Below are 27,649 nucleotides of genomic sequence, written 5' to 3' on the forward strand. Positions count from 1 at the left end.
TTGTCCAGGACTGTGATGCTGCCCAGGGTTTAAATCCCCAAATTACCTGGGGTGGTATCACAGGGCGAACGCGCGGCGTTTCTCCAATTTTGCCGATTCTGTTCGAAACAGGCTAATGCTCGGCTAAAGCATAAGACATTATAATGCCATGCTTCAGGAAGGGTGTGAGGGAGCTCGAGAGGGCCCTGAGATTTACCAGGGTGGTTCCCGGGGTGAGAGATTTTAGCGACAAGGTTAGGACGGAGATTCTGGGGTTGTTCCCCTTGGAGCGAAGGAGATTGAGGGAAGATTTGATAGGGCAAAGAAAGCTGACAGTACCAAGACTTGGGGGACACAGATTTAAGGGGTTGGGTAAGGGGATGCGGGGAGGAATGCCAAGCAAGTACTTTTTTATGCAGCGAGTGGTAATGACCTGGAACTTGATGCCTATGAGGGTGGTGGAAGGGGGGATGATCAATGATTTCAAAAGGAAATTACGTTTGAGGGAAGTAAACTTGCAGTGGAGATAGAGTGGGGAGATGGGAATAACTCGATGGGCTGAATGGCCTGCTTCTGTGCTGTAATGGCTCCAAGAATCTATGACTAACACACCAAACCTCTATCCCCTGACATCATCCACAGTAACTAGCAGGCTGTAAGTTTGAAAAAATGGTCTTACGTGTTTAAAACAATGCAGAAAATGTATTCTCGGCGTCCCGGGGGCCTGTTTCAATCTGTTACGTGTTGGAAGTTGAACCTGTTATATCCCAGCGTGCCTGTTAGGACTTGTGTTAGCTAAAGGGCGCTGTCTCTTTTAACCCACGGTGTGACTGACAGAATCTTTCTGGTTTCCATAGTTTCCATTTTCGGGCCGATGGTGGGGTGGTGAAAGTGAAGTCGGAGCCTTCCCTCCCAACCCCGATTCCCATGGAGATCCGAGCTCCCAGTGCCTCAGCCTTTCCTTCCATCTCCATGGTTACTGCTGCAGCCATGCAGGTCTCCACAGCGAACCCTGCCGTTGTCACCTCCAGCCCGACCCTGCTCGCCTGGAAACAGCTGGCAGCCTCCATCCCACAGATCCCTGTATCCACGTTGGTGACATCTTCCCTGGCCACCACATCCCTGGAGAATGCCAAGCCCCAGGTCAAACCAGGCTTCCTCCAGTTTCAAGAGAAGTGAGTACAGAACAATGCGTCAACATAAAAGACCTGACTGACTGCGTGCTAGTGAGACACTGCAGGGCATTCAACGTGTTTTTAAAAATATATATATATCTACTGTTCAAGTCTAAGTCAGAATCTTACAGGGAAAGTTTGATCTAGGATTGCTTTGAGAAGTATGTTTGATCATTCTGCAGCTTTCCCCAGGTCTTGGTGCTTTTCCCCCCCAATCTGCAGTGATCTGTTGACTTGCTGCGTTCGTAACTCAGCACGTTCGCGGCTCAGCATGAAGGTATTTGCACCACACTGTCACTCTCCGTAGTTTAAACCAAAACTACAGGCTACAATGAGCCTAAACTTCGTCACGTCCCAGATATGCTCCTGGGAGTAACAGCCCTGGCGATGGTGTCAGGCTCAAAGCGAGAACTAAACATTTCAAGTGTGAGCGTGAGAAAACGTTATTTCTTTAGTGAGAGAATCCAACAGTGTCTGTGGCCCAAAGGAGAACTCCCCTCACTCTGTGGCTAGGCTGTGACATGTTCAAAGTGACAATTCCCTCACGTGGAATATTGTTTAAGGACAAAGAATTCCCCCTTAAATGACAGCAGGTTATTTCCCTCTCTACCTTCAGTAATGACATCTTCATTCTTTTCCTCTAACTCTCATTGTGCCTCAGTAGCAGGTGACAGCCACTGTCAGACACACAATACTCTCCTTCCACAAAGCTACCCTCTCACCTACTCTAAACAATTCCTGACAACCTGGTGTTAAATTTCTTCACTTGTTTTTGGTGAATACTTCACAATTAAATATTGGGAAGACTGTGAAACCATTGTTTTCGTTCCCGTTTCAAATTCTATTCGCTAGCTTTGGATCCATCGCTCTCTCTGGCAACTCTCTAGAGTCTGTTTGCAATCTTGGTGCCTATCTCCAGCTCCGTTACATCGCCCATCACCGGCCCTGTCTCAGCTCATCTGCTGTTGAAACGTTCATTTGCACCTTTGTGGCCTCTAGCTGCATTTATTCCAATACTCTCCTGGCTGGTCTCCACATTCTGCCCACCATAAACTTGAGGTCATCCAAGACTCGCTGGCCTGTATTTTAACCTATCTCTCCTCACCCTTGTGCTCGCTGACCTACACTGGCTCCTGGTCAAGCAACGCCTTAACTTTAAAATTCTCATCCTTGTTTTCAGATCCCTCTGTGGAATGCCCTCCCTAGCTCTATAACCTCCTCCAGCCCCTACAACCCTCCCTATCTCTGTAACCTTCCCCAGCCCCCTACACCCCTCCCTATCTCTGTAACCTTCCCCAGCCCCCTACACCCCTCCCTAGCTCTGTAACCTTCCCCAGCCCCCTACACCCCTCCCTATCTCTGTAACCTTCCCCAGCCCCCTACACCCCTCCCTAGCTCTGTAACCTCCTCCAGCCCCACAATAGCTGTGCTCCTCCAATTCTGGCCTCTTTGAGTATCCCCAGTTTTGATCACTCCACCATTGGGGGGCTGGTGCCTTCAGTTAACTAGACCCCCAAGCTCTGGAATTCCCTCCCAACTCCTCTCCATCGCTTTACCTCACTCTCCTCCTTTAAGACACTCCCTAAAAACAACCTCTTTGACCAAGCTTTTGGCTGCCTGCCCTAATGTCACCTTTTGGGGCTCGGTGTCACATTTTGTCTGCCAACGCTCCTGCGGTGCCCCTTTGGACAGTCTGTCATGTTAAAGGTGCGGTACAAATATAAGCTGTTGTTGTCTTTGGTGCAGTGATGACCTGGACTTCACAGCAGAGCCCAATCCTGACCTCACACTTTCCCGACAGGATTAGTGAACGAGGACCAAACCCTGGGCTGATTTACTTCAGGATTTCAAAATGGGAATGACGCCATAAAACCTTGACATCACAGAAATAAGCTCCTTCGAGCATTTGAACGAAAGAGTGCCCTGTCAGTTCTATGTTACAAATGATAGATCGTGGTGGGTGAACTTAAAGCAGTAATCCAAACTCAGGAGCTGGTAAAATGAGAATCTCTGCTTTGTGACACCATCTAAACCCCTTGACTGAACTAGACGTGTAATCTATTTTCAGGTGTCTGTTATTGTCTGTATAACCTATACCAGATAGCCATTATATCACGGTAGTTACGTGATTGATATCATGAACTTTCTTACATCATGAAAGTTTATATTATACATTCATCACTGTCGTTTCACAAGGATCTGAGGCAGCTGTGAATATCAGGATGTCACTTTGAATTTACAGCTGCCATTAAATACATCAAAACTGTATGTATTATGATATATAAAATGCTTTACCAGGAGGAATTTAAAGGCAATAATTGTATCTTGGGGCTTCGGAGTCGCTGTATAAATGGACGCCTGGTTTTGTGGTTTAAGATGTTGCCTGTTGAGAGGTTGTTTCCCCCAGCTGGGAATCTAGAACAAGGGGTCACAGGCTGACGATAAGGAATCGATCATTTAGGACTGAGGTGAGGAGAAATTTCTTCACTCAGAAGGTTGTGAATCTTTGGGATTCTCTATCCCAGAGAGCTGTGGATGCTCCGTCACTGAGTACAGTCAACACTGAGGTCGATAAGATTTTTTGTTGCTAAGGGAATGAAGAGATTTGGGGATATTCCGGGAAGGTGGAGTTGAAGCAGAAGGTCAGCCATGATCATGTTGAATAGTGAAGCAGGCTTGACAGGCCCAATGGCCTAGTCCAGCTCCTGTTTCTCAATGTTTGTGTACTTTATGCCATTCCATTATGAATCTCAACCTGGGTGTTTGCAGCAGTGCAGTGGTTAATCAGATCAGAGGCTGCAAATCGCAGCTAGAGCTGCTGAATAAAGACCAAACCTTCTGGATGAGGTAAAGCACAGAGACAAATCTGAAAAGAGGCCCCAAATCCAAAGCTTTGTCCATGACAAACTCCAGACACATACATCTAGAACTGTAGTCAACATGTATGAATATAATCACAACATGTAGAACTATACTCACATGTGTAGAACTATACTCACAAACATGTAGAACTACATTCACATGCAGAACTATAATCACACATGTAGAACTATACTCACAAACATGTAGAAGTATACTCACACACATCTAGAACTATACTCACACACATCTAGAACTATACTCTCACACATCTAGAACTATACTCACACACATCTACAACTATACTCACACACATCTAGAACTATACTCACACACATCTAGAACTATACTATCACACATCTAGAACTATACTCACACACGTCTAGAACTATACCCACACACACATCTAGAACTATACCCACACACATCTAGAACTATACTCTCACACATCTAGAACTATACTCTCACACATCTAGAACTATGCGCTCACACACCTAGAACTATGCTCTCACACATCTAGAACTATACTCTCGCACATCTAGAACTATACTCACACACATCTAGAACTATACTCACATACATCTAGAACTATGCGCTCACACATCTAGAACTATGCGCTCACACATCTAGAACTATGCTCATACACATCTAGAACTATGCTCTCACACATCTAGAACTATGCACTCACACATCTAGAACTATGCTCTCACACACATCTAGAGCTATGCTCTCACACATCTAGAACTATACTCTCACACATCTAGAACTATACTCACACACATCTAGAACCACACTCACATACATGTAGAACTATAGTCACAAATATAGAAATATATTCGCACACATCTAGAACTATACTCACACAAGTAGAACTACACACACGTAGAACTATACTCACACACAAGTAGAACTACACTCACACGTGTAGAACTATACTCAAACATGTAGAGCTATACTCACAAACATGTAGAACTATACTCACAAATGTATAGAACTATACTCACACACATCTAGATCTATACTCACACACATCTAGATCTATACTCATACACATCTAGAACTATACTCACAAACATATAGAAGTATACTCACGCATATCTAGAACTATACTCACACACATCTAGAACTATAGTCACACACATCTAGATCTATACTCACACACATCTAGAACTATACTCACAAACATATAGAAGTATACTCACGCATATCTAGAACTATACTCACACACATCTAGAACTATAGTCACACACGTGGAAATATATTCGCACCCAAAACAGAACTATACTCACACACAAGTAGAACTATACTTACATACATGTAGAACTATACTCGCACACAAGTAGAATTATACTCACACACATCTAGAACTATACTCTCACACATCTAGAACTATACTCACACACATCTAGAACTATACTTACATACATGTAGAACTATACTCACACACAAGTAGAATTATACTCACACACATCTAGAATTATACTTACATACATGTAGAACTATACTCGCACACATCTAGAACTATACTCACACACATCTAGAACTATACTCTCACACATCTAGAACTATACTCACACACATCTAGAACTATACCCACACACATCTAGAACTATACTTACATACACGTAGAACTATAGCCACACACATCTAGAACTATATTTACACATAAGTAGAGCTCCATTCGCACATGTAGAACTATACTCACACAGATCTAAAACTATACTCACACACATGTGAAACTATACTCACAAACATGTGAAACTATACTCACAAACATGTAGAACTACACTCACACAGATCTAAAACTATACTCACACACATGTGAAACTATACTCACACACATGTGAAACTATACTCACACACATGTGAAACTATACTCACAAACGCGTAGAACTACACTCACACACATGACTGATCTCTCAAGCACGTGTGTGATTTCAGGACATTTTGCTCTGGTTCAGATATTTGCTTCCAGATTGGCTGAAGGGTGGGGGATCCAAGATAAGATTCTGGCATTCAGCTGGCTCACATTCTGATGGTCCAGACACCACCACTGGTTCACGTGTGGCTCTATTGTCCTTTAGTTCCTGTTTCAGAGTTTCTGGTTTTAGCTCTAACCGTTTTTACTCTCTTTAGTGATCCCTGTCTAGCGACCGATTGTAAATACGCCAACAAGTTCCACTTCCACTGTCTGTTTGGAAATTGCAAGTATGTCTGTAAAACATCTGGGAAGGCTGAATCCCATTGTCTAGATCACATCAATCCCAACAACAACCTCGTCAACGTGCGTGACCAGTTCTCCTATTACTCTCTGCAGTGCCTCTGTCCGAATCAGGTAAGCAGGCATTAAAATAAACCTCTTGACAGCCAATTGTGCAGGATTTACCCTGATGATATTCACCATCAAGACAGGCTCAAAGCTCCTTTGAATTGAGACCTCCTCATGCGGTCTCTACAGGCAGAACTAGAGTACTGAATGTGCCAAAATATTCCAGACCAAACATTTTGACATTCCCAATTCTGGGTGACTGTATAAAGCATTCTAACCTCTGGACAAAACTTATATGCTGCTCGCTCTTTTGATTGAATTCCCTTTTCCTTCATTTGTTCATGTGATGTAGGTGTCACTGGCAAGGCCAGCATTCATTGCCCATCCCCAATTGCCCCTGAGAAGGTTGTGGTGAGCCGCTGCAGTCTATTTGGTGCAGGTACACCCACAGTGCTGTTAGGAAGGGAATTCCAGGACCTTGACCCGGCGACAGTGAAGGAACGGTGATATATTTCCTAGTCAGGATGGTGAGTGGCTTGGAGGGGAACTTCCAGGTGGTAGTGTTCCCATGTGTCTACTGCCCTTGTCCTTCTAGATGGTAGTGGTCGCGGGTTTGGCACTGTCTAAGGAGCCTTGGTGAATTCCTGCAGTGCATCTTGTAGATGGTACACACTGCTGCTACTGTGCATCGGTGTTGGAGGGAGTGAATGTTGGTAGATGTGGTGCCAATCAAGCGGGCTGCTTTGTCCTGGATAGTGTCAAGCTCCTTGAGTGTTTTTGGAGCTGCACTCATCCAGGCAAATGGAGAGTATTCCATCACACTCCTTACTTGTCAATGGTACTTGCTTTGAAACCAACTGATCTCCCAGCTGTTTATACTACGCCAGAGCAATATCAGGCAGACATTGTGAGCCCTTCCTGCTGCCCCAGAACCATGCTAGATGTATACTTGTTGGAGACAGTGCTACATCACAAGAGCCCCAATTCCTCATAATGCACACAAATCCAGCAAAGCACCACACTTCATGCTCCCAAAAAGCAGCTCTCAATTTCTGTGCACTTGCCATTGTGATTAACACAGATTCATTGGAGTCTTTCCAGGCTGAATCTGTTTCCCACAGAAATTCCCATCAGCTGCTGTTGGGAACCCTCCAGGAGTCTCCAGGAATTGAAGGTCAATCTTCCGGACACTGCTCTGTGTAACCCTGGAGAAAAATCATCGGGGCATTAAAAAAGATTGGTTTTTTTGTCAGTTTATTGAACATTTCTCTTTACCAGATGTAAAAATATTGAAAATGGGGGATAAAAGACTGCTTGGCTGACACTCAAGTATCATTGATTTGGGTTTTTTTGCTTTCCAATTGGCGTTGGAAGGCAGTGCATCACAAGGGTGGATTTGTTGGCTAACTAATAGCTGGAGTAGGAGGGCAAATCATGTGATTAAGCCTCCAGGTATACATTTAATCACAGTTGGCAACCCTAATTCAGGCCTAAAATCACTGTTTTGTGGGCGGAGCTTCAGTAAACCCAGGGAAAATCAGAAAGAACTCAACAGTGCCACCATTGCAGTCAAGCAATAGCCCATGACAAGCTAAGGCAGTGGCTGCTTAAGGTACTGCAACTCAGAGCTACATTAAGTTTAGAAGAGTTGTCAAATCAGACTGAATAGCTGCCAACAGTTCCAGGTAGCATTAAAAATCCTGCAAAGAGCCAAAAGATGACCACAAAATTTCCAACACTCAATTGGAAGGCAGTGGACGTCCTATCTGAGTTTACTTTGACCCGACAACACGTAGAGCTGTGTTTACTAGGCCTCAATATTTCTGAGCTGGACAAAGGAGCATTAAAATTAAAATTGATTTAGGCAGTGGAGGCCTCCATCTACTGAACACGACACAGGTGTGTCCGACGACCATCTTAAGAATCTAGGTAACATCTGCTCAACACTCGAAGATCAGTACAATTGAAGCTCAACTTCCAAATACACCATCTTGAATTCATGTCTTGTAGACAACAACTGACAGAGACCATTGATCAGTTCATGAGTAGATGCAGTGACAAGGGGAATGATTGCAACTTGAGGCAGCACAGCTCGCTAACAGTATAATCAAGCTCCTGATAGCATCTACCCCAGTAGAAGCATTCCAAAAAGACCTCTTGGACCAACCCAAAGGTTACAGCATGGAAGCTCTACTACAAAGCGAATGCAAGTACGAAGTCAAAGAGTCTACAGAATGGGTGTAATTTATCCACCATTGTCATGACAGCCAGTACAGGTAAGCCTAACAAGTTAGAAGATGCCAGTGCAATGCGCACTCCACAAGTCAAAAATAATCTGCGTCGTTGCCTCAGTTTAATTTCCTTTCGCCCTATGTATGTAACTTTGCCCAAAACGTTTCATCTCCTTGTGAACATCTGAAGAAAGGAGTACCGCTTGTTTGGCAGGAGGGTCACCAAAACATTTTTAATGACCTTACGATGTAATTAACCAAAGGACTATCAACACTTCAGTTTACAACCCAGCTGAGGAGGCTACACTTGAGGTTGATGCATCCCAAAAAGGACTTGGAATGTGTCTTCTCCAGAAAGGCAACCCTATTGCTTTGGCCTCCAAGAGTTTGGCCACTGCCCAGGCTAATTATTCAAATGTAGAACGTGAAACCTTGGCACTGCTGTTCGGCATCCAGCGATTCCACACTTACTTATTTGGAAAGAAGTTTGTTGTGGAAACTGACCATAAATCACTCGAGATGATCTGACACAAACTCCTAACTTGTGCACCACCAGGATTACAGTGCCTACTGGTCAAAATACAGGGCTATGATTGTACACCACAAGCCAGGTAATTCCATAGTCACATCCAACACACTAAGCCCTCTACCTAACCCATCAAAAACTGCAGGCTTCTCCCTAGATCTGCAGGTAGATCTTGTGGACATTGAAGTGGAAGATGTTCTGCCTGTTGACCTTATGCATTTTGGCCAATTAAGTGCCAAGTACTACAACATGAAGCATCCAATAATCCTGTACTACATAAACAACGGAAGACAGTGACTGTCAAATGGCCAGAGTCCTTCCAGAATGTTCCAGAGGCCATGAGACCATTTTAGTCCTAAAGAGAATAACTCAAAATATCTCAAGGATATTTTGGAACTCAAGGAGTCATCTTTAAGAGAAAGCAACTCATCATCCCAGGGTCCATGTGACCTGATATCCTCCAATAGTTGCATCGGGCACACATGGGAACTGATAGAACCAGCAGGTTGGCCAGAGAAACGGTATTTTGACCAGGAATGCACTAAGACATCGAAAACGCTGTGAGGAGATGCGAGGCATGCCAAAGCTTCATGCCTAGCAACCAGAGAGAAACACTATTGCCTCACGAGATACCCCACATCCATGGACCAGACTTGCAACTGACTGCTTTAGAATCCACAGAGATGATTTGTTGACTGTAACTGTTACAAGGCTGTGCCCCTTTATTTCTGAAAATATGATTTTTCTACTTTCAACTAACTGGAACTTTTGCAAACTGAGTCAGAGCAAATAGTTTAAAAATGCAAGGCCACATTCCAAATTGAAGGTGAGAAACCAACACATCACCCTCAGGGGAGTTTCCTGTGATCCACACACCCATCAAAACTCATAGCTGTCTAAGGAAGAGATTAAAAATGCAAAGTACTGGATATTGAAACAATGGCTGCCACAGACAGACCCACCTAAAACCTCTTGGAAATACACAATGGGTGAAGTATTTCAAGGCAAGGCTGCCAACCACTAGAGAGAGATTGCAAGTGATACAGGCGGTATCCAGAAAGCCTTTAGCAGAGGAAGCAAGCTCACTCTCTCCCCCTCGCTCTTTGGGAATAAGCATGTTGCCCGGTTCAAGAAGCCAACTCTACCAGAAACCTACAAGCAAACCGAAACCTTGTAATGATTACAACATCTTCTTCATCTGACCGCATCCAAGAAACCAGCTAACCTAAATCGACTGCAATATTTAAAATCTACACTTCAAGGATAATCAAAGGACACTTAACTGTATATTCTTTTCCCATTCTTTTTAAATTTGGACTCTAACTCCGCCGACAATTAAACAGCCGACTAAGGTCCTTAATTAATCAATTGATTCGAATTTTTCGCTGCCCATCCAAGCGTTCTGTTAGTGTGCGGGCGAAAAGGCTAAGTGGCCTTTGCATTTTTGGCAAAACCTCATCCACGGGCAGGATGAGGTTTTGACCAGTGATTTTAAAAAAAACGTTTAGAACTCATATTTAACATGTGGCAGCGCAGAGGCTCCCAGCGCATGTTTCACGCTGTCTAGCCGTTAATTGGCCAACCAGCGCGAACTTGATGTTGGGGCTCGGTGGCGGGTGGCGGGCGACTTTGCGACTGCTCCCAGGCCCGGCCGCCGTGCCCGCCCGACGAGGGCAAAATTCTGCCCGTCAAGTTCGATCTTCAGTCTCTTTGGGGCACCGCTGAAGGTGATTTCCGATGGATCATGAAACACTGGATGACCCTTTAAGGCAATGTACGAAAGGTAGAGAGTCGGACATATCACTTCTTCACTGCATTACTCCAGATCCAATGGAGTGGCAGAACGCATGGTTCAAACTGTAAAATCCTTAATCATGAAGGGCCATCAAGAGAAACACAATCTACACACGGCCATGTTGTATCTTAGAGTGACAGCGCTCAGTGCAACTACTCCCTCAGCTGCAGGATTGCTATTTGCCAGACAAACTTCCTCAGTCATCACCTGTGAATATTCTCAGGAGTACGCGATGCATTACTGGAAAAGCAGGGAAAGGTGAAAGATATCCACGTCTGGCATGCAGGTAACAAATTACCCAACCTGAACATCGGACAGAAAGTTTGAGTACAATATCCAACAGATGGCCCCTGGAATCTAGCATAAACTGTCAGCATATGGCCAGAACCAAGATTGTATCAAGTACAAACAGCAAATGGCTTGACAGGGTAACGATACAGATGCCAAATCAGAACAGTACCAAACAATAAATCGTTTGATTCTTTAAAGGTAAACCGTTAGTTTAGAAAAAAGGGGGATGTTGTGATATGATGTATATATACCTTAAAGGGGGCATATCCTAAACTGCTGTCAATCACTACCACCTTAACAGAATGTTTTTTTAAATTCATTTACGGGATGTAGGTGTCGCTGGCTGGGCCAGCATTTATTACCCATCCCTAATTGCCCTTGAGAAGGTGATGGTGAGCTGCCTTCTTGAACTGCTGCAGTCCCTGTGGTGTAGGTACACCCCCAGTGCTGTTAGGGAGGGAGTTCCAGGATTTTAACCCAGCGACAGTGAAGGAACGGCGATATATTTCCTAGTCAGGATGGTGAGTGGCTTGGAGGAGAACTTCCAGGTGGTGGTGTTCCCATGAGTCTGCTGCCCTTGTCCTTCTAGATGGTAGAGGTCGTGGGTTTGGAATGTGATGTGTTAGCTCCCTGACTTGTAGTCAGTTTACAGAAGCAGATGGTAGGAGTCAAACATGTATACTTAACCTCCTAGTTAACATTATTTGTTTATAGTCTTATTTTCAAATAAAGAACCCACATTACCATTTTACCATCCCTTGCGTGTGATTGATACGTTTATGTCGAAGAGAAGAGGGTAACAGCTACCAGTGATTAAAGAGAGTATAAAGGGTACAGCACAAAAAGCAGTTCAAAAATCAGCGAGCATCTCAATGATCCCTGACCAGGTTAACTGTGTTCCCTGAAGGGATAGGGATCCTTACAGGGTGTCCCAGGTTCACGCCCTGTTTGGGCTGGATTCACAGGTGTCAACTCCAGCAGCGCCTCACGTTACAAAGGGATTTTTTGAGTGCGAGCGGACCGGAGTGTGAGCCTGCTGCAGGTGAAGATTTGAAAACCTTGGGCAGTGTAATTGTTGCAATCAGACATAATAGCTGATGTATCTGAATGTTACCGTTGGTGATCAAAGAATAGTCAGGGGATAATTTACGACAAAAGCCAAACAAAGTTCCCCAGCTTCCAGTGAGAGCTTTGTTTTTGGCCTGAAGCTATTCAAATCCTTATTCAAATTGATGGCAACGATTCCATCGGAAGTCACGGAAACCAACACGATTTGTAAATTTCAAATGAGGCCTTTGGAGATAAAAGCAGCTAACCATAAATTATAGGTTCAGCAGGTCATTCAGTTTGATCATAGCTGATCTATAGCTTAACTCCGTTTACCTGTCTTTTGATGCTGTCTCTTAACAGTCCGTCTTGAAAACTCCAGTTGACCCCCCACCTGCCGAGCTGGAGAGTTCCAGCCTTCCGCTACCTTTTAGCGTGTGAAAAAATGCTCCCTGACTGCACTCCTGAAAGGTTTAAGACTGTGTGTCCCCTTGTTCTGAACCCTCCCACCAGAGAAAACGGTTTCTCTTTATCTACCTACCTTTTAGAATCCTTTTGGTTATCTCAGTTAGATAACCCATCAATAATCTAAACCTAAGGGAGTTTGTTTTAAAAAACCTTTTCGTGAGATGTGAGGCCAGCATTTTGTGGCCCCTCCCTATAATTGCCCTTGAACTGAGCAGTTTACTGGGCCATTTCTGAGGGCAGTAGTTAAGAGTCGACCACATTGCTGGTGGGTCTGGAGTCACATGTAGGCCAGGCCAGGTAAGGACAGCAGATTTCCTTCCCTGAAGGACACTAGTGAACCAGATGGGTTTTTACAACAATCAGTGATCATTTCAAGAAATTTATATTCCAGATTTATTCACTGAATTTCAATCCCACCAGCTGCTGTGGTGGAATTTGAACTCATGTCCCTAGAGCATTAGCCTGGGCCTCTGGATTACTAGCCAGTGACATTTACCACCACACCGCCATATTCCCTAGAGAGCGCAAGATTATGCAGCCTGCCATTATAATTTAACCCTTCAAGCCCCGCTATCATTCTGGTGAATCTGTGGAAAAGCGGGGTTGATATACAAGATCAGCCACGGTCTTAATAAATGGTTGAGCAGGTTCGAGGGGCCGAATGGCCCACTCCTTCCTCCTCCTCCTCCACTTTTATATGTTCTTCGGAACGGAGTCCAATTAATGCACTTGCACGTTACGATAATATCCAAAGTGTGCTCTAATTTTTAACAACCTTTCATTCTATTGCAGCAATGTGAGTTCCGGATGAGGGGGCACTATCACTGTTTACGACCTTTCTGTAACTTTGTGACTAACATCACCACGAAGCTCCCCTGGCACATCAAGAAACATGAGAAGGCAGAGCGAAGAGCTGCCAACGGGTTCAAGTACTTCACCAAACGAGAAGAATGTAGCAGACTAGGTAAAAAAGTAGAAAATTAAGATGAATAGTATCGGCAAAAAGATTTCGTCAACAACCAACAAATTGCATCCATATGCACCGTTAACATATTAAAATATTGAAGCTTATTCACAGGACTGCCATTAAGCAACATTTGACACTGAACCACATTAAGGGATATTAGGACAGGTGACCAAAAGCTTGGTCAAAGAGGGCAGTTCTAAGGAACGTCTTAAAAGGAGGGCAGAGAGAGGCAAAGAGGTTTAGAGAGGGAGTTCCAGAGCTTAAGGCCCAGACAGCTGAAAGCACGGCCACCCAATGGTGGAGGGAAGGGAATCAGGAAGGTGCAGGAGGCTAGAATTGAAGGGCCTCACCGATCCCAGAGGGATGTAAGAACGGAGGAGGTTTCAGAGAGGGGTGAGGCCATGGAGTGATTTGAAAACAAGGATAATGGTTTTAAAATCAAGGCTTTGCTGAACGGGGAACCAATGTAGGTCAGCAAGCACAGGGATGATGGCGAAAGTTAGCAAATGGGCAGCATTTTGTTGTTTGAAGACTAGAGGAAACCATTTGCTGCCTAAGTGTAGACGTCTTCTTTGTAAGTACATTTAGCATTTTGTTACAAAGAGCACCAAGAGGAATTTTTTGCCCAAAATACGTTTTAGCAACTGACCCAGGAACCACGAACGTGCTCCTATTACAACACTAGCTCAAGCACTGCTTGATGCACAACACCACAACTGGCTGGGGATGTGGTCAATTATATAGTGTTGTTAGATGGAATTGTAAAACATTTCTCAGGATTTTCCCATCGGGAGCATTCTCCCAGTCTATACTAAGCCACAGGGCATTCCTGATGTTAAAGGTCATCAGAATCCCAAGTTGGGCAATTTGCTTCCACTTTGTTCATGTGCTGAAAGGTGTTTGTTTTGGTTATTATGCCTGTGGACTGACTGGCAATCCTCAACCCTCCAACTGAAGAACAAGCAGCCCAGATGTATCCCTAAATCCTGAAGGAGCTTGTGGACTAGGCCCAGGCTGCTCGAACTGTTTCCCTGGCGACTGAAGGAGCCTCAGGCCTGGGATTAGGCTCTTTCTCCAGGTCCAGAATATTGCCAATTCTGATTGGATGTATTCCTGGAGGTATATCACAAGATCTCCAACCTCCCCGCCCAATCAAACACCCTTCTTCCAATCGCGAATATTTTGTGTAACTAATAAACTTAAAGAAAATGAAAGGAAAACACACTGGCCTGGATTTCCACAGAATCGGGATGACTTGGGAGCCCTTTAAAGATGGCGGGCAGGTCCCGATCCCGGGATTCCTAACCCCATTCCTGGGCTGTCTGATTTTTGGGAGGGCCTGGACTGGTTCCTGTAGAAAGCCCTGGCTGGCTCTATTGCTGGGATAGGCATGTCCCCCTACTTCTCAGCAATTTTCGTGGAGTCAGGCCAGGTTTTTAAGAGTCATGGTTCACAGCCCCTCAGAGGAGTTGTGAACCCTTGTCTGAATTCACAAGGTCTTCCTCATGCCCCCAACCCACCCACCATGGCCCCTCATGCCCACTGTGCTAAGCTATTGCACGTTCGTGCCCATTGACCCACAATACACCTGTCTAGAACCAATGAACCCTATAGTGGCAGTAGGATGTGTAAAAATAAATCTTCAAAAAATGTTATTCATTCATAACTTTCTCCTATGTTGAAAAAAAAGTCATTTCACTACAAGCTAATAAAAGTATCAATCATCCAGATCCTTTAAAGCATCAATAACCAATAAGCCTTGATACCGCTTACTGTAAACAAACATTGGAAATTGACAGCAGAGATAGAGAGCCTGAGCTGTCAGTCAAACAATGTTTTCTCTGCGACACAGCTGTTTTAGCAAGCTTAATGGACGCCTGGGTTCTCAGCTCAGCCTCATTATGTATGCTTGGCTGACAGCCCAGACATCCATGAAAGCACTAAATGACTTTTGTTTCCACATAGGAGGAATTTATGAATGAATTACTTTTTTTAAAGCTATTTACACATCCCACTGTCATTGACTCTAGATGGTCAGTGCCATAGCTTGACATGGTTGGGGTGGGGGAGCCATAGAAGGTGGGTGGAGGTGCAGAGCTTGGCGTGGGGGCATGAGGCACATGGGGGCATGGCTGGGGACATGGGGAGTGTTTGGAGGGTGACGGGGTGTGAGGGATGAGGGCTGGAGAGCCCTTCTGTTTTTATTTGGATTGGGACAAAGCCCCACAGCACCGAGGGTGGGCCTTTTAAATAGCATCGCCTCCACACCCGGCAGCCCCTGTGACTGACTTCAAACATCTTCCCGGGTCAGCTGGCCCGACCCCAGCCCCGCCCCAGCCCCGCCCCCGCCCAGCCCCGCCCCAGCCCCGCCCCCGCCCAGCCCCGCCCCCCCCCACCCAGTCCCGTCCCCACCCAACCCAGCCCCGCCCCCGCCCTGCCCCTGCCCAGCCCCACCCCCACCCCACCTAGCCCCACCCCCGCCCGACCCCGCCCAGCCCCGACCCAGCCCCGCCCCGCCCAGTCCCGCCCCCGCCCGACCCTGACCCCACCCCTGCCCAGCCCCGCCCCCGCCCAGCCCCACCCCCGCCCAGCCCCACCCCTGCCCAGCCCAGCCCCACCCCCGACCCAGCCCCGCCCCGCCCAGTCCCGCCCCCGCCCGACCCTGACCCCACCCCTGCCCAGCCCCGCCCCCGCCCAGCCCCACCCCCGCCCAGCCCCACCCCTGCCCAGCCCAGCCCCACCCCCGCCCAGCCCCACCCCTGCCCAGCCCCACCACCCGGCAATGAAGATCCTGCCTTTACAGGCGCTTTCTCCTGAGATGGGTGGGCTGAGCTGGGAATTTTCTCCCTGCCTGCCTCCAGGTTGGAAATCCAGGCCGTTATATTTTTTTTAATGTCCCTTAAGAATTCCTTTATCCTCTGGGCTTTGCTCATGGTGGTGCTCGGGAGATTGACGTGTCATGCCTGAAGACACCAGGATAGTCCTGAAGGAGTCTATAAACTGGGTGCGGGGAGAGGAACAGAGAAAATGGGTGGTAGGGGAGAGGTAAAATTATACTCATTTATTTTTCACCGGGGGAGGGATACAAAGACAGAAATATCCTTACAGCTAATTTTCCAATCCTGAGGAACTTACTACCAATAAAGAGGATAATGTCTGCTGCGCTGTAGCTCAGAGCTGTAACCAGCTAAGCTTGATTAAATCACAAGCTCTTTCCATTCCAGCTCCAATCCTTTATATCAGGGATGGGGATCCTACAGCCCCTGGGCCAGATCCGGCCTGTTGCTCAGTTTCATCCCGGCCTGCAGCAAGATTTCTAAAAATATAGACCTATGACAGTGGCGCCTTCAAAATAGCATTTATCATCATCGTTAAGAATTTGCTTTGGACAATAGTGTCAGCTAAATTACTAGAATAATATTTAACAATATAATATCCAAACTCAGCCATTGCATTAAAACAGCGGGTGAGTTGAACGTTTCTGTATCTCTCTAAAAAAAAGACTAAATGAAGTTGGTTTTGATGTGTGTGCGTGGGGCCCACAACCGATTTTGGTCTGTGTGACTGGCCCGTGATAAGAAAAAGGTTCCCCACCCCCTGCTTTATATGGTTCTTGGTTGCAGTGTCTGTACGAACGTGTGTTAAATTCAGTGCCTTATTAATTAAACTCGAGGCTGATTCACCGCAACTTCCTCCAAACTGGCTTTGACAGAAACGTAGGGAACAAAGCTAACTTATCTGATAAGGTCAACATGGAGCAAGAAAGAAATTTGTCAAAGTGCAAGGGGAGAGAGTGACAAATACAATTGTTGCCAATTATAAAAGTTCTGGCTTGCGGAAGAGGATGTGAATTTATCTTCTGCAATCGATCCTGTGGGCACCAAGATTTCTCTTGCCATTATAAGGTGTACAGCTCAGTGATAAGTAGGTCACTTCTGGGTATCGGTTAGTAGAGGTCTCCCATTCTGCAGCTACTGTTATTTACTTAACTCTGTGGGTTTTAATGTAATGGGGAACATCAAACAAAGCAACGTGATGACACATCATTGTTTCATAGGCTGGCTTCCATGGTAACAGTCGAGCCAGTACCTGCCCATCCTGACACTGTTTCCACTCCTGAGATATTGTCTAACAAGCCTCGCATTATTTATACTTTTCCCTTTTTTTTTCTGCTGTCTACAGGCTGTAAGTACAATCAGGTAAACAGCCATTTTCACTGCATTCGCGAGGGCTGTCACTTCTCCTTCCTGCTAAAGCACCAGATGACATCACATTCCCGCAAGCACATGAGGAGAATGCTGGGTAAAAACTTTGACAAGATTTCCAATCAGGTAACTTTATCGATTTAACCAAATAAATCAGAACCAGGCTCATTTATTTCGCTAAGCAGCCCCGCTTGATGGGCACTCCATCCACTACCTCAAACATTCACTCCCTCCACCCCCGGCGCACAGTAGCAGCAGTGTGAACCATCTACAAGATGTATTGCAGCAACTCACCAAGCCTCCTTGAACGGCACCTCCCAAACCTGCGACCTCTACCACCTAGAAGGACAAGGGCAGCAGATACATGGGAACACCACCACCTGGAAGTCCCCCTCCAATCCACACACAATCCTCACTTGGAACTATATCACTGTTCCTTTGCTATCCCTAGGTCAAAATCCTGGAACTCCCTCCCTAACAGCACTGTGGGTGTACCTACACCACATGGACTGCAGCGGTTCAAGAAGGTGGCTCACCACCACCTTCTCAAGGGCAATTAGTGATGGGCAACAAATGCTGGCCCAGCCAGCGATGCCCGCATCCCATGAGCAATTAAAAATATAGATTCTCTCCCCTCACCTTCACACAAAGTATTCTCAATTCTGAAGCTGATAATTCAAAACCTATTCATTTCATTGTGTGAATTTGGTGCTCTTCAAGGTTAACCCAGTATCACGTATTGTCAGGCTCTGGGTCCATGGTGCAGACAGACCCAGTGTAAAGCCCCCTTCACCCTGTGCCAACAACACATCTCTTTGCCCCACCCGAGACAAGTGTTTGCAGCTGGAGCTTGATGCTATTTAACACGGCGATGGAAATATTTAAAAATATCTCACTTGACCAGCTGTTTTCAGTCCAATGACACAAGGATCAAAAGCTCTCACTTTATAGAAGAGCCAAACTCGAAGGAGTTTAAATGAGGACTGTGAGACCGTGCGATAGGTTCTTGGGGACCATGACAAATGTTCACCTTAGGAGGTCACCACATGTGTCCTGAACAGCTCCTGGCCTCGGAGTGCCCATCTGGAATGGATCCTGAAGGATATACTGGCATGATGCCCTTTGCTCCCTATTTTGCCACCTGAACCCACCTTCTCCCTGACCCTATTCCACCCCCCGAACGAATGACTATTGTCACTTGCCACGCACCAGAACATCAGCTGGCACTGGATAGGCAGCTTGCAGATCTTCGAGTTGCAGTCCTTGGCATTGCCATGGTTTCTGCCACATCCTCCACCGCAGTGGCATGACTCATTTCATACCGGTATGGTAGGTAGCGCCAGGAGGGTACCTGTGCTTCAATATCAGGACCAAATGCTGAGGCTATGGGGCTCCGACAATGAGGTTGTTGTGGCGATCATTGGGAGGCCACGCTCAGTTATGGGCATCGCACCAAAAAATCATAGGGGATTCTGAAATTTACCACCTCGAGGAGAAGACACTGAAAAGGAGACCTCAATGGCATCAAAAATATTAAATATTAATACATTGGGAAACCCAGATAATTATTTCAAACAGACTCAAGAAAATATGATCTGGGAATATAATTTTCAATTTGTGAGAAGTAGTTTCAAAATAGATATTGGGGAAAATGACTTTGCTAACAGAAATGATGATCGAGGAACCTTACCAAAGGCGGTGTTATTCATTGTTAATGAGTCTTTGATTACGGTGAGGCAGGATTGTAGAGGCATCGAGCTGCTATAATGGGAGAGTTGGAGTCCTGAGGTGGTGATTTTTGATGGGCCGAGTGGCCGTGGACAGGAGTTTCCTCGGAGAAGATGAGCTGGATGGCCACCGCGTGTGGACCAGCTCTGAGGAAGCTTCCCCAGCCCCCATGTCATTCCTCAGGTTGACTCCTCTTTTGACTCCAGTTTGTTCCTTGCAGGGTCCCCAGAATGAAGACACTATGGGAAGCATGGCTGCTGCTACCGGCTCCTCAGCCATGAGTTCAACACCCAATATGATGGACACAGAAACAGATGAGTACATGGACTACCCGGCGGGCACAAGTCCCGCAGGCCTCTCTTCTGAGTCGTCAGTACCAGACCGAAGCTGTACAAGCACACCCGTAGGAAATGAAAGCAGTACAGCTGGTGAGGTTTCTAACTAGCCATGTGCCTCTGTAATGGAATATTGAAGTAGACAGGCACCCTTAGCACATTCAGAGATCTTTCAATTGGTATATAAGCAGGTTCCTAGAATGACAGTACAACCTTGAAGGTGGGAATTCAGATAAATAAGACGGGTACATCTGAAATTAAAAGCAGAAAACGCTGAAAACGCTCATCAGGTCAGGCAGCATTCGGAGAGAGAGAGAAACAGAGAGAGAACAAAGGCAAGATTTTGACTCCGTGCAAGTGGATGGGTTATCGGTGAGTTAAAATCTCGTTCAAGGTTTCAGGTCGATGGACTGGAAGGAGTTAGAAATCTAACAGGTTTTGAGCGTTCAGTGGCAAAGAAAGTGGGGTGGGGGCTGGGGGGAAGAATAAAAGGGAAGGGGCTATGATCGGGTGGAAGACTGGAGAGATTAAATGAACAACAAAACCATTCGCAGCACATGGAGTCCAAAAAAAAAATGGGAGCCTTGCTTATGATTGGAAATGAATGAATTCGATGTTGATTCCGGAAGGTTGTGAGGTGTCTCTGGATGACTAGGTAAACATTCAGGAGCCAGGCTCTGGTCATTGCTGGGTTTGTTCTGGATGGAACTGGGTGGCCATCACCTGAAGTCCACGACCTCTGGAGTGTTGAGAATCTCCTTACACCAGAAGCCAGTCAGTAAGCTGAGGTCTCCTCCTACAACACGGAACACCGATGTTGAGATCTGGATGTTCCGGGAATGAGGTGAATGGGTGTGTTTTGGTCATGGACATGTTTTCTTTTGGGAAGCTGTTAGTGACAATGATTCTGCTCAGTATCTTAGCATCTAACCAGAGAGAGAGAGAGAGAGAAACCTACTGGTAAATGGATGTTATGAAGGAAAGATCTGTGTATTTTAATACATTATGTTCGCAAAAGAAATATTACAGATAGCAGGTACACACAAACCACTTCAGCTGTATAACTTGCATTGTTCTCACTGTTACTAGTTTAAGTTGACAGTTTTTACTGCTTCTCCATTTTCATCTATTTTCACTGTGGTGCCTGGCTGTGATTTCATTTCAGTTTTGTTTTTGTTTCTTTCCTTCTGCTTTTCTGAATATTCCTTTAGGCTGTCCGGTTGCTACAGCTGCTGATGCTGCCTACAATGCACCATCTCCATCCTTCCCACCAGTCCTGCTCAGATCTCCCCCTCCTTCACTGCCATTCCTCCTCCCTCCATCCTGTCTCTCATACTCTCTACTCAGCGCGACTCTTGGAACCGCCAGGAATGTTGTCATACCAACCAGCACGCCCGGTCTCAGTCCGATCATTGCTGCTCCCACTCCGATTAAAAGTGATGTCCCAATAGTACAGGATGCTGCAGGTACTCTAAACTGAGGTTTAATCACTTAATCGAAAGGACTGCAGGGGCCTGTTTGATGTTCATGGTAAAATGTAACAGAAATGTCTTTTTAATCATTGCTTTCAGGCTACCAAACAGCCAATGAGTGGCCTCTCCCTATGTGGGGAAAAAAATCCATGGAGTAATGAAAGGGTCTTTGATTGTGAAAGGGTCTGTAAGTGCTAATGTTGGTGTGTCTCAGTCCTGTCTGTTGCAGACAGTAACCCCTAGTTATAACACAGCCACAAAGGAAGTGGCATTCACTCTCGGGACATATTGAGAAAGGTGAGCATCGGTTTACTGAGGGAAACGATTGAATCTGTTCAACATTTTGAAAGATTTATGGCTAAACTTTCAGAGCTGCAAACATCGCAGGGACTGGGTTTTACACTGAGAGTAACCACGTGCAGTTATGGCCAGATCTGTCGGTGTGTATAAAATACCAAACCTATCAACTGATTATGTGCAAACATGTATCAGAATCTTAATCATTATCTGTTGGGTCCAGTCTTCGGAAAGTTATTCCAGCCACGGTAACCTGACTTTGTAGGAGCTTCTAACACAGGAAAGCATCCCGCTGCACTTCATAGAGTAGGAGATTGTGGTGCAGTGGTAATGTTGCTGAGTTAGTAATCCAGAGACCCAGGCTAATGCTCTGGGGACATGGGTTCAAACCCCGCCATGGTAGCTGGTGAGTTTTGAATTCAATTAATAAATCTGGAATTGAAAGCTAGTTTCAGTAATGGTTACAGTGAAACTATCATCAATTGTGGTAATAATCCATCTGGTTCACTAAGGAAATCTGCCATCCTTACCTGGTCTGGCCTACATGTGATTCCAGTCCCACAGCAATGTGGTTGACTCTGAAATGGCCTAGCAAGTGACTCAGTTCAAGAGCAATTAGGGATGGGTGACAAATGCTGGCCTTGCCAAATCCCATGAAAGAATAACAAAAAAAGGAAGGGAATAATTACCAATTCAGATTGTCACAAGGGGGTTTGAAGAGGGAGACTGAAAACTTGGTGGGAAGCTATTTTGAGAAGGAGGTGGAGAGGATTAGAGAGGGAATTCTGGACAGGACAGCTGAATTAAAGCTCTTCCATTGGAAGTTCTAGCAGAGGATGGGTTTGCCATGGCTGACTGGCCATTTTACATCATCCCTCAAAGTCAAGATCTGTCTGATCTTTTCCATCAACAGCTCAGGTTTCTTGTTTTACTCACCCAGGAGAGAGAGGAAAGCTTTAAAAAGTTCAACTGTTCTCCATGAATCTCTCATATCATTGCCACACTCAGCAATGTAAACACAACATCTGAACTGACTCATTAAAATGGATTTGAAATTCATGGGTGGTGTGAGCCAGTCACATTTTGGCGTAGGCCTAGATGTCTTCCAATGAGGTAAAAATCTTGCTGGTCAAGGAGTGTGCCCAGAGTCCAATTTTGACAAAAATTAAGAGGCCAGAAATCCCGCACACCACCCCACCCCCCAACTTTCTTTGGCCCAGTGCAAACTATGCCTATATGATTCAGGTGAACCTGTGTACCAGGATAAGGTCCAAGTAAGGAGTGGAGCCACAATGCCAGCTCTTTATGCCCATTGGCAAAGCAGTCACTGTAATTTAGATCACTGGTTCAAAAACTCCCCCGTGATTGACAGCAACAACTTATATTTATATAGCACCTTTAATGTAGTAAAATGCCTCAAGGTGCCTCACAGGAGCGTTTGCAAATAAAGTTTAACACTAAGCCAGATAAGGGGATATTAGGGTAGATGACCAAAAGGTTGGTCAAGGAGGTCAATTTAAAAGGGCGGCAAAAAGGAGGAAAGAGCGGGAAAGAAACAGAAAGGTTCAGAGAGGAAATTCCAGAGCTTAGAGTTTTAGCAGCTGAAGGCACGGCCGCCAATGGCAGAGCGATTAAAATCGGGGATGCACAAGAGGCCAAAATTGGAGGAGTACAGATATCTCCAGAGGGCTGTGGGGCTGGAGTAGATTACAGAGATAGGGAGGGCTGAGGGCGGGAGAGATTTGAAAATGAGGAGGAGAATTTTAAAATTGAGGCGTTGCTGAACTGGGAGGCACTGTAGGTGGGAGAGCAGAGGGGCTGACGGATGAACAGCACTTGGTGCGAGTTAGGATACGGGCAGTAGAGTTTTGAAATGCATCTTCCTGGCAGAACTGAAATTCCCATGAAGCATTGTAAATGGTGCAGGCACCTGCTCATTCTACACGAGTGACCTCATCCTGAGGTCAGGCTCTGGGAAATGGGGTCAATTCTTCATAGAAAGAGCGACGAATATCTGGAGTGGTTTTCCAGGTATGGTAAAGGAGGCAAAGCCTCTGAATTCAGTGAAGAGGTAGTCAGTGCTAACAACAATGCAACTTTGATGGTGTGAATCCATCCTACTTCTGTTCCTATACTCTGCGTGCAGCTTCCTAGGGAAAGATGAGCTGGATGGGGAAAATGGGCTCTGTCATCTTTGCTTAACTTTATGATCTTAGTGAAATGTTAGACACAGTTAGACAAAGGCCATTGTTTTTCATTCCATCATTGAGGAGGCCCTTAATTAGAGGGAATGATAATTGAAACCTTTCATTGCAAGCTAAAGTATGTGGGTTACCTCAAACAATGATATGAAGAGTACAGACTCGTCCGCAGCAACCGAACACAACACGACAGCAACAACACAACTCCACAAAACAAACTTATGATTATAACCCAGAGCGTCCATCTGATACCCAGTACAATATCATATAAAAGCAAAATACTGCGGATGCTGGAATCTGAAACAAAAACAGAAAATGCTGGAAAAACTCAGCAGGTCTGGCAGCATCTGTGGAGAGGAACACAGTTAACATTTCGAGTCTGTACTCTTCATCTGATGAAGAGTCATACGGACTCGAAAGGTTAACTGTGTTCCTCTGCACAGATGCTGTCAGACCTGTTGAGTTTTTCCAGCTATTTTTGTTTTTTTCAGATTTCCAGCATCGGCAGTATTTTGCTTTTATCTGTGTGTTTATGGATAACTGATACTGAGGGGCTTTGCCCCATTTTTTTTTCTGTTGGATGTCTTTGTCCAGTGTTCTTTTGTTGTTTCTAAGGCTGCAGGAGGCATGGTTTGTGAGGCTTCTTCACCCAGTCTGGTGAAATGTGCTGAGCTGTTAGCAAAAGGTACACACTTGATACCAACCGAATATCTCAGGTTGGTCCCCTGCTCTGGGACAAGTCACTGACCTTGGTTAGTGAAGTTGCAGAGCAGCCACAGTTGGTCTAAGTACCCCTGAGTGAGGGGGCGGAAGAGTTGGCCTGGGTTTCCACCCCAATCGATACATCTAGTGATTATCCTCCCACATCCCAATGGAAAGTTGAGTGAGAACAGGGTCAGAATTGACTATTATGATGCATGACTGTATACCTAACTGGACTGACAAGATTGCTGTACAGAAAGTCAGCATTGACTTGATGGGCTGAATGGGTCTCTTCTGTGCCGTAATGACTCTATGACCATATCTTACTGCAATTACACAGGACATTGGTGAGGCCACAGCTGGAGGACTGCAGTTTTGGTCCCCTTACCTCTGAGAGAGTGCAATGCCAGTTCATTGGACTGGCTCCTTGAACAATGGGATTGTCCTATGAGGAGAGATTGAGGAGGCTATGCCTATATTCCCTCGAGTTTAGAAGAATAAGAGGTGATCCGATTGCAACATATACAATTCGTAAGGGGCTTGACAGTGAGTAGATGCTGAGAAAATGCTTCCCCTGGTTGGGCAATCTAGAACATGGAGGGGGGGTCACAGCCTCAGGATAAGGGGTTAGCTGTTTAGGACTGAGATGAGGAGAAAGTTCCTCACTCATGGGGTTGTGAATCTTCAAAATTCTCTACCCCAGAGAGTTGTGGATGTTCCATTATTGAATACGCTCAAGCCAGAGGTCAATAGCTTTTTTGGTCCTAAGGGAATTAAGGGATAAGGGGATGGTCCAGGATAGTGGAGTTGAAGCAGAAGATCAGCCATGATTGTACTGAATAGCAGAGCAGGTGTGAGGGCCCAAATGGCCTACGCCAGCTTCTATTCTGTCCTTATCCTGCTAACACTTATTGTCTAGGCTTCTACGTGAAGCATGACTACTGAATCAAGCTGGCATAGACCAGTTGTGCCAAATGGCCAGTTTTTATGCGGTATAGTCTATATAAGGTACCAGTGTCCTGCGACTGTAACAACACAGCACCATCGGGCGAGGAGGAAAGGGACAGAGGACAATGTTGGAATACGGTGGAAATAGCAAATAGCAGCAGCGCAGAATGAGTTCTGGTGTGCTGGTGTGTATTTACTGAAAGTGTATATCAACACCCCTCAACATTACAACAGAAACAAGTACACCCAAACCCCTAGTGTGATCAGTGAAACCTCATGTGGTGTTCGTGATAAAAATATCAAAATGAGCTGCCTACACAGTATAACAATAATGGTTAAATACAGAAAGTATTGAAACCTTTTGCAAATGTTATGCAAATGGGAGAGTGAGTTATTATTATTTGTGTTTATGGCAGAAGGAGGAAAGCACACAAGCTTTGCTATATCATTTCATAAATGATTAAAATTTCCTGAAAATATCACCGTTAACAACTGCCCTTTGGCAATGGCTGGAAGCTGAAGCGTTCACTAGCACAATCAATTACTCCCTTAACCCAGCTGAATATTTCACTGCATCAAGACAACAGATATTGGAGCTCTTTACTGGAACAATTAGACCTCCAAGTCTTCCTCCACTTTGGAAGACTCGGGGTTACTTTATGCCATTCTGGAAGACAGAATTTGCATTTGTATTTTGCCCAGTCACTTTTTTCAGGACATCACAAAGTGCTTTACTCCAGCACTTACAATAAATGAGCTTTTTTTGACATACATTCATTCCTGTTATTTGGGTGAATGCCATTTTGCAAATAGCAAGTGAGATGGATCACCAAATAATCTCCGCCGTTTTTTTTTCCCTTGGGATTTGGGCACCAGTTGGCACTGAGATGGCATTTTATTACCCAGTGCCTGGAGAAGGTGTTGGTGGGACCTTCTTTTTGAAGCATTCCAGGACGTGTGGTAAAGCTGCTCCCATAGCTCTGGGATTTTGACCCAGTGGTGATGAAGGAACAGACGATGTATACCCACATTGGGATGGTGTGTGTGTAACTCGGTGATGTGCCCATGCGGCTGCTTCCATTGTCCTTCTAGGTGGTGGAGTTTGCATGTTTGGGAGGTGCTGTTGAAGGAGCCCTGGCGAGTTGCCACTACACATCCTGTGGCTGGTACACATGGAGGTTCTTACTTCCAGATGAAGAGAACAGACAGGAGCTCAGTTTATGAATCGAATGGCACCTCTGACAGTGCAGCACTCTCACAATATTGCAGTGAATTGTCAGCCTGGCTCTTGTGCCCAGGTCCTCACAATATCACAGTGCAGAAGGAGGCCATTGCCCATCAAGTCTGCACTGGCTCTCCGAAAGAGCATTCCACCTAGTCCCACTCCCCTGCCTTATCCCCGTAACCTTGCACATTCTCTCTTTTCAGGTAGCAATCCAATTCCCTTTTGAAATCCTCGATTGAACCTGCCTCCACCACCCTTTTCAGGAAGTTTGTTCCAGACTCCAACCACCCTCTGGGTGAAAAGAGGTTTCCTCTCATCACATTTACTCCTTTTGCCAATTATTTTGAATCTGTGCCCTCTAGTTCTTGATGTTCTCTTGAGTGGGAACAGTTTTCCCTGTCAATAGCTCTCAGGATCTTGAACACCTCTATCAAGTCTCCTCTCAGCCTTCTTTTCTCCAAGGGAAAACAATTCAAACCTCTTCAATCTATCCTCATAGCTACAGTTCTTCATCCCGGGAATCATTCTTGTGAATCTCCTCTGTACTCTCTCCAACGCCTTCACATCCTTCCTCAAGTATGGCGCCCAGAACTGGACGCAGTACTCCAGATGAGGCCTAGCTAGTGTCTTATACAAGCTCAACATGACCTCCTTACCGATCTGGGCTCTGGGATCATAGAATCCGATGGGGTTCAGTGTGCGCATTGAATCATTTTAAATTGTGTGCTTTAAGCCATTTGTATTGAGAGGAGTTTTAACTCCCGGACGCAATGCAGTTTGAACAGCAGCAGATTTTAACGGTGCCGTTAATGTGCCCTCGGTCCACTTCCCAAATGTCCGGGAGGTTCTGCAAAGTCACTGTCCGCGGGGCCTAGGGGAAGGTTAGAGATGAGTATTCTAGGGATAACATGTTCGGACAAGGGGGGGGG

The 27,649-nt window shown here is 45.6% G+C and overlaps 1 protein-coding gene across 2 annotated transcripts in view; it reads left to right on the forward strand.

Moving 5' to 3' along the window:
• The window catches only part of casz1 (castor zinc finger 1), a 365,293-nt gene that overhangs the window by 323,586 nt on the left and 14,058 nt on the right, over positions 1-27,649 (forward strand). Inside the window, exons 18-23 of one of the 2 annotated variants that reach the window (XM_078557753.1) lie at positions 837-1,154; positions 6,150-6,348; positions 13,433-13,604; positions 17,790-17,938; positions 19,761-19,968; positions 21,087-21,341. In XM_078557753.1, the coding sequence (XP_078413879.1) occupies positions 837-1,154; positions 6,150-6,348; positions 13,433-13,604; positions 17,790-17,938; positions 19,761-19,968; positions 21,087-21,341 (1,301 nt within the window). The remainder of the gene's footprint in view (positions 1-836; positions 1,155-6,149; positions 6,349-13,432; positions 13,605-17,789; positions 17,939-19,760; positions 19,969-21,086; positions 21,342-27,649) is intronic. The other variant, XM_078557754.1, reaches the window with a different exon arrangement.

The sequence above is a fragment of the Cetorhinus maximus genome, chromosome 15 (assembly GCF_964194155.1).
Source record: "Cetorhinus maximus chromosome 15, sCetMax3.hap1.1, whole genome shotgun sequence".
NCBI lineage: Eukaryota > Metazoa > Chordata > Chondrichthyes > Lamniformes > Cetorhinidae > Cetorhinus > Cetorhinus maximus.